General features: G+C 35.9%; 1 protein-coding gene across 2 annotated transcripts; it reads right to left on the bottom strand.

Moving 5' to 3' along the window:
• Window positions 1–245: 245 nt before the first annotated feature.
• On the bottom strand, window positions 246–21,186 carry ccdc50a (coiled-coil domain containing 50a). 2 transcript variants are annotated; one of them, XM_058760811.1, is made up of 12 exons: window positions 20,811–21,186; window positions 15,500–15,562; window positions 11,018–11,147; window positions 9,416–9,506; window positions 9,096–9,192; window positions 5,360–6,139; window positions 4,960–5,084; window positions 4,814–4,858; window positions 4,619–4,723; window positions 3,666–3,760; window positions 3,479–3,582; window positions 246–3,392 (listed from the first exon to the last, which is right to left on the bottom strand). In XM_058760811.1, exons 1-12 carry the CDS (start codon window positions 20,857–20,859, stop codon window positions 3,373–3,375), a joined length of 1,704 nt encoding a protein of 567 aa, XP_058616794.1. In that variant the 5' UTR covers window positions 20,860–21,186; the 3' UTR covers window positions 246–3,372. The 2 variants fall into 2 exon arrangements, with proteins under 2 accessions (XP_058616794.1, XP_058616795.1); XM_058760812.1 differs by lacking the exon at window positions 5,360–6,139 and having other exon boundaries at window positions 20,811–21,178.
• Window positions 21,187–22,653: the final 1,467 nt, after the last annotated feature.

Below are 22,653 nucleotides of genomic sequence, written 5' to 3'. Positions count from 1 at the left end.
AAATTAGGTTAAATATTTCAAGAGGGTTACCAAGGGGTACATTTAGCGTTAGGAGTTTTATAAGGGTTACTTTTATATATATATATATATATATATATATATAAAAATAATAATATACTAAAAATATTGACCAATATTATATATAGTAAGGCAAATAATAAATTTACTTGCCGAATAGACATCCAAGACCAGGTAATGACTAGTGCATTGTTGTTAATTAAATCAGATACACTGGATTACAAACACACTCGACAGACACAAACATACCCTTTAAAAGTCATTTATTTGGTATTTACAGTTGGCCAGTGGAAGCTATGAGAATGTGCAAGATACAAACACTTTCGCCGGTAACAAAACGTTTCCAGCAGCAGTTGATTGTAAAACAAACTGGCATGGACGTCATCTTCGTACGTTGAGTGAAAAATGCTCACGTCTCTGTCGCTCTGTCACACACACACATTTACAACAGCATATCAGGTGCTAAAACTTCAATTTGTTTGTTTACAGCCTCAAGCAAAACATTTGTAAACCAGTTGCTTGTCCCTCAAATCACAAGACCATCAGATATTGACAGTTTTATAGCAATGCTTTTTTTAAATCCCTGAATGTTGAATGACATTTGGCACAAAACCCATCCAGCCAATTAGTATCAGAATTGTAGAGTACAATTGTTTTCAAATACTACAGCGCACCGTGATATGCTCTAGATTGACACAGCACTGAAAGAGAGAGAGATATATATGCACATTCATCACTAAAACACACACGTAAAGTGATTCAAAACTGATTCAGTAATACAATTCCACAAGAAAATGTTCTTAAATCACCTTTTAAGCATAGCAGCATGGCAACAGAAGATATTTTCCCTACATGTTTATTGGACACATTTCAGGCCATGCCTTTCATTGGAATGCACCGACACTGGCATATTGTCATTCTCCACAGCAAAAGATGGGAGCGTTCAGCACTAGTCGAACACTGGTCTTATAGAGGCACTAATGCGATACAAAAAGTAGCTGCTGTCTTTAGTTGTATCTGTACAGGATGCTACATGTAGCCCGCACAATCATATTCCCATTCCCAAAAGCCAAGCGGAATGTAATCCCTTTAAAACACATTTTGACAGGAATATGTAATGTAAGCCATGACTGAACAGTAAGAGAGAGAAAAAAAAGCCCTGATAAAGTGATGAGCATATGGCACTTTCCATAAAAAGGGTGCAAAATTGGTTTTTTCTCAAGCAATAAATAAAAAAAGGAGTACTTGGGAGTAAACTGTTATACAAGCTAGATAAATGATTTTATAGCTAGCATTAAAAACATCAAATTATTTTGATATCACACAAAAGCATCATAATACTGTTAAATCTATTTTAATTACTAAAAAAACAATTGGTTTTGGTGCCCAACTAGTGAACTCTAACCGAATTATAAAATTAATTTAAGCAAAATGTGCAACATGGTTCATCTATACTTTTTAAAATGTTATTTTTTATTTTATTTTATTTTTTTCTGTTTGCTTGAAATAAACACCCACACAAATTGTTTTTACATTGTATTTACACAATGTAAACGACCAAAATTATGGCGACCGCAAATAATAAACTGCAAGACAAAACAAAAAACAAAACAAACAAACAAACAAAAAAACTATACAAACCAAAGCAACAGAAAAAAACAAAAAACAAAGAGCAATGCAAAAATAAAATAAATAAACAAACAAAATGCAGTGGGAAATCAGAACACAACCAAAAATCAAAACAATGCAAAAAAAAAATAAAACGCAAAAAACAAAGAAATGCAGTGGGAAAACGGAAAGCAAACAAAAAAGCAAAGCAAAACAACACTTTTCTAAAGGTTGCACACTTATTTTTGATTCATTTCACAAAAAAAAAAAGCATTTGGTCTCAAATTAGCAAAATCCAACCAATGATTTTTTGTATATTTTTAGTTCAGACATTTAAAATTTGTAATCAGTTTATTTTATGCTCTCTGTAAGAAATAAACAATTGCTAAAAATTGGACAAATTAGTTTTTAAATTTTGATTTAGACAAGTTCTAAAAGTTGTAAGTAAAAAAAACAAAAAAACAACAACTCACTGATCTTTTGCTGAAACACACATGTAACTTGTTTTCCTCAGAGCTTCAGGCCCTGTTTTGTACTCTATTCATAGAAAGTGCCAGATAAACGCCATAGTCACTTGTTTGCTGCCTTGATCTTTTTGCTGGTCAGTTTTTATGTCCCTGCTTAAAGTAAGTTTGCCACCAAATGCAAAGCACTGCAAATCCGAACACTTATATATTAGCATGAATTGCATACGATGCAGCAAGCGAGAAAACCGTTTACATCTGTGCCAACAGCAATGCTACTACATGCCTTAAAACTAGTATTTTGGATTTTTATTTAATTATAAATAAAACAAAAATATATAAAAATAAAAAATGAGTAGAAGAGATGTTAGTGGCCATTTTTTGGACAAGATTCATATAGACCCCATAGAGTTCACATTCAGCCAGCATGCACTTGAACACTGGAGCATATTAGTAGGTCCTGAAGCACCTACGAAGAAAATGAGAGAATCGCTACCGACACTGCAGGTGAAGAGGGAAATATCACAAAAACGAAGGCACCCGAAGGCTGAGCGTCTTGAACCCTTGCTGTACATGAGCCCGCAGTGTGAGTAAAGAGTCTCTCATGAATGATATGAAGGCAAAATGAAGAAGCGCCGACAACCTCACCCTGATACCTGCTTCTTAAGACGTTGAGATATGTGGAATTTTGCATCTCCAGAAATTGGATCGCTCCTGGTTTATGCTAACAGTCTCTTCAGATCGATCGGGGGAAAGGGTAAAGCAATCAGCGATTTAAAACACGAATCAAAATATAAAATAAAATATATCTTCTCAAAATAAATCAATAAATATATAGCACAAAAGTGTGCCGTTTATAAATTCAAGCACGTTTTCCGTTAAATAAAAACAACGAAAAAGTGGAAAACCGCTGTATCCTGAACTCAACATGGAATCAAGACGAAACTTCATTATAGACGCCAAGAGAAAAGGGATATTCGAGAGAGCTGTGCAGTAGATCCCTTCCTGTCCAGTCATCCGCAATAAGACAAGAACATGAGAAGCAAACAGGAACCGTCCCTGTCGCCCAGTAGTTCGTAGCTCCAGGGTAAAAGACTCTTTCACAACACGAAGAGACGACATCGGCTCATCTGATGCGATGACCCGAAGAAGGAAAAATAAAATAAAGTGTCAGTAGCTTCTGCCGAAAGCCTCCAAGTATTTCTGAATCACTTCTCCTCTACTGATTCGCAAAATAAAGGGCCGAACGGACTCATGATTGGACAGCAGCGGAGGCTTATGGTCACTGTCTGTAGTAGGCACCTAAAATGAGATGAGGAGATACAGACAGCCATATTTAAAAAGTTATTAGAATTTAAAGCATGACATCTCATTAGTGCTATGTGAACCTTTGTACGCCGCCTCTGGTCTTGATGGAGGGCGAGGGGAGTACGGGTCTGCGTACACGTAGCTCGGGTTTATGTTCTCGTAGTGCTGTGTAGGAGGCGGCGGCCTGGAAAGAAAAACCGAGGGGAACATGAGACTCCAGCAAGACTTCTGACAGCGTGAGTGTGTTAATGAGTTGAGATGTGGTACCTGGTGGGTTTGTGGTTGCGTGCTCTCTGGTACTCGTCCTCTCTGATGTGCGGCTCTTCTCGCGTGCGTGGTCGTACTACTTCTTCTTGCACTTGCTAATGTGACAAAGCAGCAGAGAGCGTGTCAATAGTGTTGACAGGGTCAACGTCACCAGGCCCACATGGAATAATGTGGGTTTCAGCAGCATTAGCAGGTAATATATTGTCCATTTAACCTGCTTGAACATGTCGTATCTAATACATGAATTGCAAAGGCCTCTACATTAACATTACATTAACAGTTCCATTAAAATTTCACTGACACTGTAGCAATGTCCTTGCTACCATAATTTCAAAATCTATATTACTATTAATATAACAATTAATTACTAACCTAAACAAACTAATATAACCATAAAATAAAATACATTAAATAAATAAACATTAGAAATATGAAATATCTATAACTCACTTATATTTACTGTATTATAACTTACACATTTATATAGAACTTAGTTAAATGTATTTATTAATATTATTTTAATATTTAATCTATTCATATTTTTGTTATTCTTTCGTTAAAAATAAATAATTGCTAAAACAAACTGTGTTCACACAGTTTTATTAAACTGTATTTTTTGTAGTAACAGATTGGTTAAATTGCAAAACATCAAACAAAAAGCAAAGAAATGCAATGCCAAAACAAAACAAAAAGTAACTTTTTCCAAGAATTTATATTAATATCTACTTGTTATTTATTATTTAATAAATATAGTTAAATACATATAAACTACCAAACAATCAATAAAAAAAAAAATATATATATATATATATATATATATATATATAATTTTTTTTTAATGTAAATATTTATCAATCTCTAAAAATAAGGTTTTAAAGGGTGGCTGGATCACTATATTGACCGATCAGCATTCAAGACCAGAACTACACTTAGTTGGAATGGATGTTGCTTACCTTATATTCCACCTCAGGCCGTCGTTTCTCCATCACTTGTTTCTCCTTATCTCTCGATTTCTTATACTCCCTTTTCTCTTCCTCCAATAGCCGTCGTGCTAATTCCTTAAAATACAGTCACAAAACAAATTGTAAAAAACAAACAAGATGAGCAACACCCCTGACAGTGCACAAAAACAACAAACCATACCATACCTCATCTTGTGCAACTTGAGCGGCTCGTCTGTCCAACTGACTCGCCTGTAAAAAAAAATATATATATACACAAAATAAATAAATAAAACAGTTACATTTGTGGATTACATGTCACCAATAATTACAACCAGAGAGACTCAAGATGCCTTAATTTCTTCTTCCTGTAGCTTGCGTGCCACCTCCAAGTCTATGAGCTCCTGGTCTTGTAGATCTAAGTGGGCCAGTCCATGCGTTGCCTCCTTCATGCCATATTCTCCTCGCGGCTTCCGACCTGCAGGGGGCATCAGAGGACATTAATCCACGTTGAAAGCACAAAGAACGACACACAAACTTTTCACACAGAACTCAATCAGCCATTTTTGGTTTGGGATTAAGAAAGGAATGATCAGGAAGGACCAGATTTAGTGCACAAGGTTCCACAAAAATAGACAAGAAACCCAAATCACCAATACACAGGAAAAAGGAAATCTTGACAGCACTCCCACCACCAGATGGCAATGCAAAGTCCAAGCAGGTTCACTCAAACACACGGGCCTCGGGCCATACCTCTCTCTCTGGGAGAATGACCAGGGGACCGACCCTCGCTTGAGGGACCTCTGAGAACGGGCTCCTCAAACACCTCATTAGGACCTGACGGGAGCCTCGGCCTGTTCTTGTGATCCTCCCACTCCAGGCTTTCTTCTGAGCATCCTCTAGCTGGGGCGAGACCGTAATCGTCCAGTTCTCGCTCCCTGCTTCTGTGCCTCCCCCTGTTCCCATCTCTGCCTCGTTCTCTTTGCCTGTCTCTGCTACCATGTCCATGGCCGTTTCGGTCCACGTTCCTGTCCCTGTCAACACCGCTAAAATGTCGATCTTGACTTCTTGTCTGGTTGCGATCTCTAGACCTTTCCTTGGCTCTCAGTCCATCCCATTCTCGTTCTCGATCCCTGATCCTCTCCTTGTCCCGGCCGGCAGAGAAATCCCTTGGAGGCCTCTCCTTCCGGCGAACCATTGGCTCCAGGTCATCCCATTGATCTTGCTTCTTCATTCTACGTGGTTCTGTGTGATCGAGATCGAGGGGTTTGTTTCTCTCTTTCGGTCGTCGCTCAGGTGAGTGGTACTCGAGGATCCTTCCCTTGCTTGGACTCTCCGGATGCCTAGATCGGCCGAACTCAACGGGCTCATGTTCCGGATATCGACTACGGCTATTGGGATATCTTTTTCTGTCAGGCTCAGGAGAGTTGTACGGGGAAAGAATTCGATTGTAGTCATGATTCTTCTCTTTTCTGTAACCTGGAGAAGCGGAACGGGGTTTTGGCTCTCGTTGGTCTGGTGGAAATCGGGGGGCTGTGTGAAAGCAAGTGTGAGGCAAAAGGTGGAGTGCAAGAACAAGGAGGGAAATTGTCTGGGTTAGTACACAAGGGTTAGTTCACTGTGGATGATGCAGGAAGTAAAATGGTAAATAAGGCTATTGTTGACAATTAGTACAAAGCCATTCAAATGAAGTAGTCAGCCAGGGTCCAAAATTAACTAATGCCATGCATACCAAGGGTCAAGTGATTGGAGAACATTTAACTTGTATATTTAAGGCTTTTAAACTATTTATCTCATTTTTAATATAAAAGTATTAATACATTTTATATTTACTTAAAAACATTTTTATTTATTTTTTCTTTGCCATTTTGTCACTCATATACTATAATATATTACAACTTTGTCACAAAGGCTGTGTTTACACTCCAAGTCTTAACGCACAGATCTGATCTTTTGATCCGCATGTTTACTTTCACTTTAGACACGACTGGTATCCAATATCTGTGATTACATTAATTCCAGCATAAAATAATTGTCGGTGATCGCTTTACTATGCGCGTGGTAGAACTTAGGGTTTCGAATGGCTGTGCTATTAAAATTATTTATATAATTCACGTCGAGTGGCCATTATTTTCTGATAATTCTGATGATAATATTAATGATATACTTAATGTATTGTTTAAAACAGTGTCTAAAAATTCTATTGTATTATAGTGTGTAAAAATTCTAAATGGAAAGCGACTGGAAAGTGCATTTGGCTGAGTGTTAATTTTGAATCCTGTTTACAGCAACTTCAGTTTAACACATTAGAAAAGTCAGCTTTTTCCTGATTCACAGAGTTTAATACGGAGTAACATGTGGGTTGGGACTGAGAATGTTATTTTTACAAAACAAAAATAAAACAAGCAATCAAACAAAAAAAGGGTTATGTTATTTCAACCAGTTGGCTGCAAACCAGTGTTTCTCTGCAGCAAAATATTCAAAATTCTTCACAGATTTCTCAGTCTTAATCCTATTTCTACAACCAAATCTCAAATTAGTGCACATGGTAGGCGTTTATAAATAGGCTCATGAGCATTTTCGTCCACATTTATGCCAATAAACCAAGCCTTTTGCATTCGTTAACCCTCCCACAACTATTTCTTTATTGCAGATTCATGCATCAAGGATTCAGATAAACATGTCTGATCTCCTCCCTAACATATCCCTGCATAAGCACAGCCTAGGCCTATTTGTTTGCATCCTGGCGTGAGAACAGAGCCCAGCTATGCAGTCACAGTTCGAGAGGGAGATAAAGATATAAAAAATACTCCCTGAGATGCTCAATCTTTTATGATGTGGCCTGTAGGCGGGTGCTAATCTCTGCTCATCATGACAGCATCCTTACAACATGAAGCAATGCATTACGTGCTAAAGTTTCAGTCTTTAGGCTTTGAGGCGGGTTTCGTTGAAACAATTAATTAAACACCCATGAATGAGAGATTTGAGCATGTTTAACGAGGCAAACAGACCCTACGGGTACGATACCGGCTAACCAGCAGGAGAGCCTAAACACATTCAAATGATGGCATGAGAGAATGATTACATAACATGAGAGAGCAAACAGTTCGAATGCAAACTGTGGCACGCAAGAGCAGCCGTTCAGGGCGGGTGGAGTTAACAGATGCCGTGTTGACATGAACAACTTGCATGTCCAGTTTTGTAGCATTTGTCGTTAAATGGTAACCCATTACAAACGCAAGATAGTCTGCTGGTGCTATTTTAGATCCGTCCCAGAGTTACCGAATGTTTACTAAACAAACTTAAGTTGCATACTAACATGCGGTCAAGTTAGCTGACATGTTTAACTTCACAATAAACAGATAGAAGTGTCTGGAAGTGTCTGGAATGCATGAAATGTGTGTTAATGTGCCCCTATTATGGGTAATGAAAGGTTCATAATTTGGTTTTGGGAGGTTGACATGCATGCAAGGTCAAAAAACACTTTCATAGTCTTATAATGTGCATTTATGTTTACCTTATTTGCTCAACGACTCCCAAAGGATTCGTTTAACGATTCATTTTTCCAAACCCCTCCTTAATGTGACGCTAATCTGTGGTGAAGAATGTCAAAACTCCAATGTCCTACTACTGGCTGACTCTCAAAATTAGTTTTGTTTTTACAATTTATTACACTTTAATGTTAGTATTATTGGATTTTATCGTTTTATAACATTCACTGTTATATTTATGTATGCTACAAAATAGAAAAATGCTAAAAATTCTGTACAAAACTATACAAATTTAACCAATTATTTGTTTTTGTAGCCATTTAGAAAATTATATATAAAAAACCGATGCAGTTAGATGTGATCTATCTATCAGTTATAGTTCATATAGTATAGGATATATAGTTTTAGTACTTTGAGTTAGTTGCATTTCTGTTTATTAAATAAAAAGTTTAAATTGAATCAAATGACAACACTGTTCATGCATCCTGTAACATATATATATGAGAATGTCTATTTAGCTGGATTCAGCCATTCATTCACCCAAAATGTTAGTTATTTTAGTATTATTTATATACTATTATAAGCATCATAAATATTTGAATTAGATTTTATTTTTATTTCCATTTTTAATTTTAGTGATTCGGTTCTGTCCTTTTGTCATTTTCTATTTCAGCTTTATTCCAACAAACAAAAAAAGGTTTTAATTCACAATAACAAAACATCTCAGACCGATTCATTGCAAGAAAAAGTCATTTGTTCGTGAATCAGACTGCACTGGTTGTGTTTGTTTTTGCATGCAACGAATGAAGATGTGTTTTGTCCTTGTGTTTCATGGTATCCGATGAATTCAGACTTCGAATTCACTGCTGTGGTAAAGTGTGATGTGGCGCTGTAGATTCGGAGAACAGCAGTCAAATGTGTTTACCGATCCAAACCCACATATTCTCTTCTCCAAACCCCATCTTTGCTCGACCTTCCACCAGAGGGCATCTACGCACCTTTATCATCATAGTACTCCTCGTGGTTTCCTTCCATATGCTTTTGCCGTTTTCTCTCCTCTTTCATCTCTCGCTCCTGCAGCTTCCGGGCGATGGCCTAGTTAAACACATACAAACACAAATTCAGAAGAATGAGTGCTGCTGTAACAGTCATGGGTGTGGATACATCTATGCTTTTCCTATGACCAACACACAGAGAATGCGAGAGCATGCATTCTCAAGTGCTACAAACACAATGAAGTCATGTGACTGCTGTGGGTGTGGCTAAACCGCAGCCGCACCGCTGACCGACCTGAAGCGAGTGTGTGAATGGCTCTCACCTCATCTTTCTCCTCCTGCTGCCTCTGTTGTTCAGCCTGCCGGACCAGTTGTTCTTGAATCTCTTGAGCCATTTCATTGTCGATGCGTTCCCTGGCAGGACAGAGGGAAAGAAAACACTCGAGTTTACACGCTGCAAGTTCTCACATCAGCCACCATGGCTCTCACTTCCTGTGAGATGACTGTGTTCCTGGAAGACTGTCTGCAGTGTTTGGTTAAATGGGTAACAGAGTAACTTATCTAGGGCTACAATGATCGTAAATTTGTGCTAATGACTAATTGTCATAAATAAGTGTGATTTATGTTTTAAGTGCCTTAGGTAGTTGTCAATTATTCACATTAAACTTGGAATCATACAAAACCCAGTGGTATTTTGTAGTATGTTATGTATAATAGTACATTTTTTATTTTTATGTCTATAAAAATTTTTTAGTTTTAGTAATTTTAGTACTTAAAACTTTCAGTTGGTTGCATTTCTATTCTTTGATTAAAGAGTGTAGGTTGCATTTAATATTTATATTTCAGGTTTACTTCAATTAGATATTAAATCGTTTTATTATATATATATACACAGGATTGGGAGATTAATTCACCAGTAATTAGTAATGTGATTACCATTCAGAGTCAGACAGAGTAATTAGTAAAGCAATCCCATTACAACCTACCTAATGTAATTAGTTTGACTTAAAGACATGTTTAGGCAACACAAGCTTTTCAGTCAAGTAGCACAGAAGACAAGACAATTTTTGTTTAGAAAGTGTTTAGATCAAGGCAGCATTTTTTTTTTTTTGCTCAAAAAAAACACAGTAAAATCAGCTATATTGTGAAATATTATTAGAATTTAAAATAACTTCCTATTCCTATATTTAAAAACTAAATTTATTCCTGTGATGCAAAGCTGTATTTTCAGCATCATTACTCCAGTCTTCAGTGTCACATGATCCTTCAGAAATCAGTCTAATATTCTGAAAATAGTTGTGCTGCTTAACATTTTTTTAGCATTAGTATTCATTTCTTTAACAAAATCTTAATATCCATAACAGTATCTTCTGCTGGCACACTAACTGCAGTATTTGAGCGGTGGAACGAGTCTCCCCTCAGGCTCACTGGTCTCTCGCTCTGTCCCGCTCATACTCTGATGATAGCATCAGCTCAGAGACCTTGAGACGTCGCCCAGCAGGAAGGAACACTTTATCCGCATGTGCCATGAGCAGAAGTCAAAACATTTTACTGCCACAGTACACTATGAGACGACACAAGGCCAGACTCAAGCTCTAAGCGCAGCAGAAGCCAAACTAAACTCACATATTGTGTTTCTGTATGTGAAGCGGAGACACAGCTTTACACAATGTCAACATCTGAGAGACAACAGCAGTTATCAAGGACTGATAATGCAAGTACACACTCCTACAACAGCTCTTATCTCAACAGACAGCAAAACAAGCAGGATTTCCCAACTGGCTCTGCAGCGTCTGATACTGCTAAGAGTTTGGGAAGATATGAGAAAAGAACGACCTTCCTTTCTAAACAGGAAGAGTACAGTTTGATCTTTCGATGATGGGCATCTTTCTGGTGTCTCGTGGTGAGGGTTTCAGGTGACTCACAAGTGGCGATGTTGTCTCTGGTTCTCAGCTTTGGCCCGCTTGTCCTCTTCCTCCTGCAGACGCTTGGCCACCTGCAGGTCCTGCTGCACCAGGCGGCTCTTGTGGACGTTGGATGCCAGGTGGCTCTCGACTGGAAGAGGAAAGGAAGAGAAACCTGATGTTTAGATGCTCACTTCGAAGTGTGTCTAATACAAATAAATTAGACAAAAGGGTTGCACTTTGTTGTACAGCATGTGTACTTGGGTAGGTACGCTGTAAGTACATCTAAGAAAGTTCTGGTAATACCTAGTAACTTCATCGGGTAGGGTTAGGTTTAGGGTTAGTACCTAGTTATTATAATTACTATAATAAGTGCATAGTATGTACATGAGGAACAGGACTGTAAAAAAGTGCTACCAACAAAAGATATTCCAAATAGCCTGTGCATTTACACAGATTTGTAAGAAAACATTAAATAATTTACTGAATAATAAAAATCATGGAATTAGTTTAAGTTAAATACTTTATTTTATTTAATAATAATAATAAATTTAATTAAACAATTAATACTTCTATTACTGCTACTGATATTTTGTTTGTTATTATTATTATAATTATAATTATTTGTATTAGTAGTAGTAGGAAGAGGAAGAATGGTATTTTGTTTTATATTTGAAATGTATTACTACAAAACACAATAACTATTGATAATACTATTATAGTCATTATTATCATTATCATCATCATTACTGACTAATCACAGAATATTAAGTCAAAACTAATTTAGCATTTAGTAAATCATTTACTTATTCATATTAATTATATGCGCTTTAAAACATTCGCGCAAAACTGACATTTATATCAATTGTTGTTGTTGTTATTTTTAGTAGTAGTAGCAACACGAGTAGTAGTGGTATTTGTGTTATTTCAAGTATTATTATTATTATATATTACTACAAAACATGCAATATAATAATAATAATTGATAATACTGCTGTAATCAAATTATTATTAATATTATTATTATTATTATTGACTAATTGATTCAGTCAGTTGTTTACTTATTAATATTAACTATTATTAGTGCTTTAAAACATTCACAAGACTGACATTTACATTGATTGTTCAGAAAACTCATTACAAACCACTGAAGAATAAATCGTTGAAAGAGTTTACATTTTAAGTGTTTAAAAAATAAAAAATAGTGTATATATAATTATAAAACAATGAATCTATTATATATATATATATTCAAACAATATTAAAATTCAGTGAAAACTACCAAAGCAAAATAAATAATACAAAATAAGAACAAAACACATTTTTTGTAAATTTTTTTCAATTGTCGATAAGTTGTTTTATTAATTTTACAGAAAAATAAAACAAAACAAAAAAGCTGACAATTCAGTGACCATGTTAAATCATATATAATATGTCATCGCATATCACATATTGATATACACGTAGCTGAGAGCACATGTTCTGAAACAGCATCAAACCGGTTGCCATTTCAAGGCTGTGTTACGTCGACAAGGCAGTAAATCGTAGACACTGACGCAATTCTAGCCGACACAGTGCATCATCTTCCTAAAGTCTGAACACTTTTATTGATCCTGTGGCTGCGAGCGTACGCTATTTTTAAGAAAGAGCACCAGAAAGAAAAGCTATAAACTGAAACATTTGTGTGATGGATATACCTGATGTCAGTCAAGCTAGCAACATTTTTTACAGGGTGCCATTTTGAGCGTTAAATAAAAATCGAGAACGAGGCATTCTCTGGCTTTCATTCAATGAAATTCGTTCAGCTGGGACGGTTTAGCAGCATCTGCCAGCGCGACTAAAAGTTGATGTGCGACACGCAAGCTGTTTCTCTGACTTGCATGAAAGGTCAGGCCTGTTGATTCAATGGTCAAAGAAGCTGCTGTGTTCAGTCATATAAAAGCTTTGCAGTGTTGTTATTGTTAACTAAATCTAAAACTACTCAAATCATCTTCATTAACTGAAATAAAGCTAAACGAAAATTTAAAAAACGCTGCCTTGACAGCAAATCTAAAATTAAATTATTATTGAAGATCTAAAATTATTACAACTGATAAAAAAGCTCTCCTGTAGTGTTGATATTGTTAACTAAATCGCTTGCAAATCGTTTTTGTAAATTAAAAAAGCTAAAATGAAAGAACTATACTATATGAAAACTGAAAGGATAACGAAAATTCTGCATTGGCAACTAAAGTTGAAGATCTCAAATTATTCAAACTAATTAAAAAAAAATAGTACTGTTATTATAAACTAAATACATCTATAAAAACACATTAAAAATCATTTAACTGAAAGGTAAAATAAAATTAAATAAATGAAAAACTTGTTTTGCTGACATGGCTACACAAATAAGCTGAAGATCTAAAATTATTAAAAACAAACAAACAAAAAAAAACAAGTTAACAGAAATATAAAACATTTCTAAAATTTAGTTAATTTAAAAAAAAAAAAAATTAAAATCTAAACTATGGCTAAGACTTAATTGAAATGAAAACTGAAGTAATGCAAAATATGAATGAATACTATGCTAAATAATATTATAACACTGCTCTGCTGAAATAAAAATAACCAAAGTTTTAGAGGTTGATGTGGTGAGATATTTAAGGAACTCTCACGGGTTCATTTATAGCATTGATTAAGCAGATCAAAGTTTTGTGATCACACACAAATATGGACTTGCTAGAAGACTTCCGAATAATTGAATTTCACAAGAGACGAGTTGTGTTTCTAACACCTGCCCACGTATCAGCTCTAAAACAGGGAGTTTTCAGATCTTTCCAACACAATATTGTTGAAAGAATCTGCTGTACCTCTTCAGGAAAACCCCATCAGATGCTTTGTCTTAAAGGGATAGTTCACCCAAATATGAAAATTGTGTCATTAATTACTCACCCTCATGTCGTTTCAGACCAGTAAGACCCTTGGAACACAAATTAGGATATTTTTGATGAAATCTGAGAGCTTTCCTGAGTCTGCATAGACAGCAACACAACTGAGACGTTCAAGGCCCAGAAAGATAGTAAGGATATTATTAAAATAGTCCATGTGACATCAGTGGTTTAAACGTAATGTTATGAAGCTACAAGAATACTTTTTGTGCGCAAAGTAAACACACGCATGTGTCGTGGTACTGTTGTGAACGTGTGGCGAAGACTGACACGGAAGAGAAGAAATTGTTGAAAATTTTTTATTTTTGTTTTCTTTGCACACAAAAAGTATTCTCATAGCTTCATAACATTACGGTTGAACCACTATTTTACTGATGCTACATTTCTGGGCCTTTAACGTGGTTTTTATTTCATAAAAAACATCTTAATTTGTGTAATACGGGTTTGGAACGACATGAGGGATAGTAATTCATGACTGAATATTAATTTTTGGATGAACAATCCCTTTAAAGGACCATTGACACTATCTACAATATCAATTAGGAGTGTCAATGGTCCATTTGAGAGATAGGTGGCAATAATGCACTTAAGTCTGCGATCCACCGTAAAGCAAGAAGACGACGCGTCAGGTGCCGGCTGTTGTGTGAAGGAGCTCAGGACAGTTGGACCGTGTGGCGGATCAGAGGTAAAAAAACTATATAAATACTCTTCAGTTTCTTGCACAGACCAATCGTTTCTTGTCTAAAGACCTCAATGTATCGTCACGAGCCGCAGGGTTTAATTTGTTTTGTCTATATATGTTTTTTTCTTCTCTCAAAGTCATGGGTACCATTGACTGGCATTATATGACTGACAGACTGCAACGGTTCGAGTTAAAAAAAAAAATCTTTGTTTGTGTTCTACTGAAGAAACAAAGTCACCTACATCTTGGATGCCCTGGGGGTAAGCAGATAAACATTAAATTTTCATTTTTGGGTGAACTATCCCTTTAAGGAGTCATTTCATTAGAAAAATTGTCCATTGTCAGTAGTGTATGAAGCATTCGAACTCGGGACGTCGGCACGCTGCCCACGAGGCTATTGCCGCCAGCACAAAAGTCACTTTAAAACTAAACTGCTTTCTGTTGGTCAACACGGGGAATTTGCATAACCAACTTGAACTCGTCTACTTGTGGAAACTTTAGTTTCGCCCTCGCATTAAACTCCCTAATGCGTGGATTCCTATTCAAAAATTCACCAAACAACAGTAAATGTGACCACACATTCATCGTGTCCTCAAGAGCTCTTTGTCTTTTTCAACATGGTTTCCTCATACATTCGTGCTAATAAACTCAATATGATGGCATGTGTGATCTGTGGTGAAGCTATAAGACCTCACACTGCAGGTAAAAGGGGAAGATGCTGAGGGGAGTTTAGACTTTTCTTTCCACTGCCATTCATTTTTATGCTCTATTAAGGATGGGGAAACACCGTAGGGGCTTTGAATGACTCATTTGGTGTCAACAAACAGCTTCAGGATAACAGGTCATAACTTTCCAAGCATTAACGTTCATTTAAGAGGGTATGAGAGGACTTACTTTCCTGTTCCTGAAGGTTGTGGGCCAGACAGTGGTCTTCTAGCACAGCAAAGTCCCGGCACACTGCAAACAGACAGAAAGAGATAAAAATCAGGTTATTTACGGTTAACAAAGAACCACGTCATAGTTTCAACCCACACAGGAAGTTCACAACACAAACCTCAGGAAAACGGATTTAGGTGAAAATTTTATCATACGAGCATTTATCTGTATGCACAGTATAGTTAGTACTGGACTTACACTATTGTTTTAAAGAAATTATTACTTTTATTCAGTGAGGATGCATTAAATTGATCATAATATTACAAAAGATTTCTATTTCAATTAAATGCGGTTCTTTTGAAATTTCCATTTAAAGTAGCCCATCACAGTTTCCATAAAAATATTAAGCAGCTCAGCTGTTTTCACCGTTGACAATAATAAGAAATCAGACTTTTTAAAGAAACATTTAAAAGAAATCCTACTGATCCACAAACTATTGAATATATTTATTGCAAAACTATATTATGGCAAAAAATGAAAGATAAAATAATACAAAACACCATATGAGCAGTAAAGGCTATATTCCTGGCAATAAATAAATAAATAATAATAATAATAATAATTAGGAAAATGGCATATGAGCAGTAAAGACTTAATTCACGGGTAGAAAAAAAAAAAAAAGATAAAATATATATATTTTTTAAAACCATGTGAACAATAAAGGCTATATTCATGGCAAAAATAAAACAAAATAATAAACAAAAAAAAACATAAGCAGTAAAGACTATGTTAATAAATAAATACAGTAAATAATTTACATTTAAATAAATTAAATTAAATCATTTAAAAAAAAAAAGAATACACAGCTCAATTTTGACAACATACAAATTCTGTAATATTTAAATCCCTTTTAAAATCAATTTAAGCTCCCAAATATATATCTATCAAAGAAGGATGCTTATTGCACTGTAATTTTTCATTTTTTTTTATAAAAGGAACACAATTCTGTGGGGTCTGCATTAGACTGAAACTGCAGCGCAACAGACTATTATCACCACAGTTATAAATACAACCTGAGAAACTGAAACCATGTCCTCCACATCCGCCCTTTAACATCCTCTTATCTGCTTTTTTATGTTTTCTTTAGGCCTGATTCTGCACCTGGCAGCTTCCCAGCTGCTTAGACACGCTTCAAAACGCAGGTGGAGAAGCCATGAAATCCATGCATCGCCTTAATTCGTGACTGATAGCACAACACATGCCTTCAAGCCTCTGATACAAGCTCCGATAACCTAAATCAGATAAAAGCACCTTCTGCATTTCGGCCTGCAAGGAAAACTGCCCTACTGTTTCTGGGAATCGAGCGTGATTAATACAACCAAACACACGCTCCAGTTTCACACTGTGTGCTACAGTCGTGAGGGAATTTAATGGCAAGTTTAATAACAATGCGAAAAACTGTTGGCGTAATCCTAATTTACCTAGGAATTTTCCAGTGTCTTTAGCTGAGGCGAGACGAGGATAAGATTAAGCCACTTCTGCAGATCAGTGATTAAAGTCGTCGTCCATCTGCTGCTGATTAGCATCTTGAGCAGAAGAGCTGCAGAACCGAGACTACAGGATATTCATAGAGCTAAATGAGGAACCAAGAGCTGCTGGCTAGTGAAGCCACGTTATGACATCTCAATGCCCTATCTAACAGGATTTGGAGAACGGCTGAGTATCATTTGGCAGGAGGAACCAAGAAAGCACCGACTGAAAATAAGCATCTTGGTGCTGACTGTGCATTTACTCGAGGCTGGCTTAATTTCCTTATGCATGGAGCCTATTTTAGGGGTTTGGAGGCCAATTTGTTGAACCTGTGCTGCAGAACCTGTACTGGAAACTTTTTTGGGTTATATGGCGAAGTTATGTAGCTTATCGTTACGAGAAAACTGGATTTATGACAGTTAAATATTAGTGGTAAACCGATATATGGGCCAGGTTGACACATTTAAGATAAGAATGTTTGTTTTCAATGTTTTATTGAGCAAACGAATTAATGAATTTATTTAAATTTCATATAATAAATAAATAAAGTTTAATACATATTTAATATACACACACACTGCTTTTAAAAAGTTTAGGTCGCTAAGACTTTTTAATGTTTTAAAAGTGTCTTCTGCTCACCTAGGCTGCATTTATTTGATCAAAGATTCAGTAAAAACAGAAATATTATAACAATATTTTTCTATATGAATATATTTTAAAATGTAATTTATTCCTGTAATGCAAAGCTGAATTTTTAGCATCATTACTCCAGTTTTTAGTGTCACATGATCCTTCAGAAATCATTCTAATATGCTGATTTGCTGCTCAAGAAATATGTATTATTAATACTGAAAACAGTTGTACTGATTGATATTTTTGTGGAAACTGCTAGACTTTTTGTAAGGATTGTTTGATGAATAGAAAGTTCAAAAGAATTTATTTGAAATAGAAAGCTTTTGTAGCATTTTAATTGCCTTTACTGTCACTTTTGGTTAATTTAATGCATCCTTGACAAATAAAAGTTCTCATTTTAAAATTTTAAATAATTTTAAAAATTACTTAGACACACCCAGTTAAACCCAGCTCAATCTAATAAAACATGTTTCTGGCATAACAGATTTTTACAAAAAGAACATGCTGGTGGATCTTCTCCTAATATTAAAAACTTGTGGGTGATACCATACACCATGAAATAAATACAGCCCAAAGCGACACAAACACTATGGCATCAACTGAAATGTCTGATTCATTAAGAATGATGATCCTCAAGGCGCTACAAAGCAGCACCCGAGCAGCGACTGGCAAACAAGTAACAACAACACAAGGAAAAGCTGAAAGCTCTCCAAAGCAAACACGAAACCAACGCTGAACGCATCCCAGGAGGTCTTAGCTAGGAAGCAGAAACAGCACATTTTTAAGCCTGCACATTTTCCAGGCAAACATCCCTAACTTCGCCTCCAAGAGCAAAGAGCAGCTGCAACACAACAACAAAATGCTGAATCCACACGCACGAAACGACTGAAAACAGAAACCACAAGGACATTCTTCAAGGAGAAACAAACAGAAACTGGTTAGAAATGTGGTATGTTGCTCGTTTTCATCCCGTTAATAAGTTGAAAACATCCAGACGCACTTGCGCATAAACACGCTACGTTTACAGTCGAGGCTTTCACTCAAATTGTTCTGGCGATAATATAAAATAAACGGAAAACATGTGTCATGACAACGTCATGATTGTTGTTGTGTAAACTAATAAGATGTTTAATAAACTATATTATCCATCATAAAATGAATCTAGCACAAAAAAGTAGACATCAAACATCTTTAAGCATGTGAATTTGGCCTGTCCCACTATAGAGCTCTCAACCTTACTGTACTTTATTTAACTTTAAGTATTGCTTATTTTCTATGAAATAATTACCTAGAAACCAACATTTGGTCCTCCTGTTAGAATTACTTAATGTTTAAAATTCAGTAATTGAATTTGCATGTAAAGTAGCTCATTTTAGACGCATCGAAATCCTTAAAATTTGTGAATTTGGCCTATCCCACCTCAGAAGGTCTTAACCATCTTGGTCGTATTTAAGTTAAAGTAACTTATATCAAATCGATAACTAGAAACTAACATCTAGTCCCCAATTAGCCAGAATTAGGCCTACTTGATTTTTGGATTTCAGTTCAAGACCAATAACTGATTATGAATTAAAAATGGTTTGTTTTAAATGCATAAAACATCCTAAAATTGTTAACTCGGTCTGTCCTACTTAAGAGGTCTTTAAAAAAAAAAAAAAAAAAAACTAGAAACTAACATTTGGTCCCCAATTAGCCAGAAGTACTTGATTTCTGAATTTCAGTTTCAAACCAATAACTGAACCTAAACAAAAAAATAGATCATTTTAAACATAAAAAGTCATTAAAATCATCAATTAAATATATTTTCAAGAGCCTTTGACTTCCATAGCATATTTTCCCATACTGGAGGTCAATGGCTACCATTAACTGCTACCAACATTCTTCAAAATATCTTCTGTAGTTCTCAAATGAAGAAAGAAACGCATACAGGTTTGGAAGAACAAGAGGGTGAGTAAATAATGACATGACTTTCATTTTTGAGTCAAATAACCACTTAAGTTAAAATGATTTATTTTAAATGAAATTGGTCAGAGGAGAACTGGCCCCCGACTGAGCCTGGTTTCTCCCAAGGTTTTTTCTCCATTCTGTCACAGAGGGAGTTTTGGTTCCTTGCCGCTGTCGCCTCTGGCTTGCTCAGTTAGGGACACTTAATTTCTAGCGATTATCGCCGATTTGATTGCACAGATACTATTTAAACTAAACTGAGCTAGACAATGACATCTCTGAATTCAATAATGAAATGCCTTTAACTGAAAATTGAGTGTTTAATCTTATCATTATACATTACTGACACTCTGTCCTCCAATTTGATACTGTTAAGTGCTTTGACACAATCTGTATTGTTAAAAGCGCTATATAAAAGAAAGTGTCTTGACTTGACTTGAAATAACTAGAAACCAACACTTGGTGCCCAATTAGCCACTGACTTTTGAATTTAGGCTTCAGGCCAATAAAGGAGTCTGAACCTCAGATATTATCACAAACTGGACTCGGGGCGGAAATGATAGGGTCTGTAAATCCTAATCCACCCTAAGCATAAAATGAGGTTAAAATTAGTGGGTTGAAAGTCTGCAAAGCTAAATGTTTTTTTTTTGTTGTTGTTGTTGTTTTTTTCTTAACACGATAAGTCATCAACAGCTTGTGTTGCACCACAGTCATCTTCAGTATGCCGAAGATTTTCATGATGACTCTCACAACACATGTGCCAGCATTCACATTGCTAAACACACACACACACACACACACACAACAACAACAACACAACAACTAAAGCTAACGTCAGGCATCATCACACGCCATCTATTACATGATATTTGAGGCAAAACAGGCCTGAATTTAATCGCTTTCTCTTTCTATATCAGATATATATTGATAGAGGCGTTTCTCAGTAAAGCGAATGGCTCAATTGCACTGTTTGACTTCTTCCTTCAGTAACATAAATATTTCCGTAACGTTACATTGTATAACAGGTAACCACTGTATTGAGTCAAAATAACAGTTTACCTTCATAATTCGTAACAATGTAATCATATGTAATCGTTTTTGGCAGTTTTGAATCATCTAAAAGGCCGTGCCATTTGCCCGTTTATTTTAACGCAGTAACGTACACACACACAATGCCTCAGAAAGCACGCGCACCATCATCATCTTCTTCTTCTTCACTCACCCTCTTTAACGCCAGGCAGGTTGTTCTGATCAATACTAAAATCAGCCATGTCGTCGGCGCGTAATGTTTCTCTGGGATTTCTGAAGGTTATTGTTTGACAGACTGATGGCGGTTTCCGTCAGATAAATAAATCCCGATCGATGTCTTCGCTAATGTGTCGCTCTGATTGGTTTCTGTCGCCAGCCGTGGTTTCTGTCCGTCCCTCCCTCTGTACCCTCAGCAGATGAATATTGTGAGCTCGCACTCACACACACACAAATCACGAAGGAAAAGCTGAGCTCTGTGTGTGTGTGTGTGTGTGTGTGTGTGTGCTACGGATGGCAGGGCGGGACATGCCACGCGCGCACGCGCGCACGCGCTCAAATTCTGGCACGCATAGAAGCGCGCGCGCACGCGAACTAACAAACACACTGAACCTGCGCAGTCCTCAAGTTCCTTCAGAAGTAGGCTACCTGGATGTTTTGTGCATATTTAAAAACCCGGTTATTGTCGTTGTTTATGTTTAAAATTCAGGCTAATATAAACACTCTGATATTGAATTTATTACTTTAAATCACTCTTTTGCTTTTGGAAAATGCAACTACTTAGCTACTCTGATGTCAGGCTTCCACGATTTTAAAATTATTAAATTTATGTATAGCCTAACTATAATGTAAAATGTATATATGTTGCTATACAAAGGTATTATGAAATATTAAAAATACAAACATATTTTACGGTAAATATAGAATAACCAAGAGCATATTAATTGATGAATTATTATTATTTTATTATTATTATGTCATTGATGTTATGGAAATTTTAAGAAAGATTAAAAGGTAAAATACCCCATAAAAATAAAAAACTCCTAAAAAAAATCTGATAAATGATAATTATAAAAATGTATTTTAATAATTTATTATCATTCTAATTCATTCATTCATTCATGCATTATAGTTTCTATCAAATGGAAAATACTTTACTTCCAAAGTTTTCCTTTACAAAAACGTCATTATAACACCAAAATGATGAATATAGAGTACAATATTTGATGAAGTATTATTTATTATTATTATTTTAAAGAAATTTTGTAATTATTTTGTATATGTTATTATTGCGTCAACTATTCAATGATTGGTAGAAACTGAAGAAACAAAAAGAAAATAGAAAAAAGTTAAAAGCTGAATATCTAACAAACAAAATAAAATGAACTTAACTTAAATATGAACTAAACTTAAATATTGTTTTAAGAATTATATGGATCAGAATTTTCTTTTCAACTTTCAATGCAATTAGAGTTTCTAATGGATGGACAGTGCCTCTAAAAAAAGATGGTTCTTTAAAGGTTCTTTACACTGTTATCCCTGAAATTGATTTAACCAGATGACCTTCAAAGACCACATTGCAAAGACTGCTCGATCTTGCAGGTTTGCACTACACAACATCAGAAAGATCAGGCCCTTTCTGACGGAGCATGCTGCACAACTTCTTGTCCAGGCCCTTGTCATTTCTAGGCTGGACTATTGCAATGCTCTTCTGGCTGGACTTCCATCAAACACAGTCAAACCTCTACAAATGATTCAGAATGCGGCGGCACGACTGGTCTTCAAGGAACCCAAAAGAGCCCATGTTACACCTCTCTTTATCTCATTGCATTGGCTACCAATCGCAGCTCGCATCAAGTTCAAGACACTGATGCTTGCTCATAGAACAACCACAGGCTCAGCACCCGCCTACTTGCACTCACTATTAAGAATCTACATCCCCTCCAGAAGTCTGAGATCTGCTAGTGAGCGACGCCTCGTGGCTCAAAATCACTCTCCAGAACATTCTCGTTCACCATTCCTGGCTGGTGGAATGATCT

The sequence above is a fragment of the Onychostoma macrolepis genome, chromosome 22, assembly GCF_012432095.1.
Source record: "Onychostoma macrolepis isolate SWU-2019 chromosome 22, ASM1243209v1, whole genome shotgun sequence".
Classification (NCBI taxonomy): domain Eukaryota; kingdom Metazoa; phylum Chordata; class Actinopteri; order Cypriniformes; family Cyprinidae; genus Onychostoma; species Onychostoma macrolepis.
This window is presented reverse-complemented; position numbering and strand designations above follow the sequence as displayed.

Bases quoted from the DNA above. Each gene is read 5' to 3' on its own strand.
- ccdc50a (XM_058760811.1), bottom strand. From the start codon at position 20,859: ATGGCTGATTTTAGTATTGATCAGAACAACCTGCCTGGCGTTAAAGAG. The intron at 9,507-11,017 runs GTGAGTCACCTG...CTGTCCTGCCAG, and splicing joins CAGAGACAACATCGCCACTT to GGAACGCATCGACAATGAAA. The intron at 4,724-4,813 runs GTATGGTATGGT...CTGTATTTTAAG, and splicing joins CTCAAGTTGCACAAGATGAG to GAATTAGCACGACGGCTATT.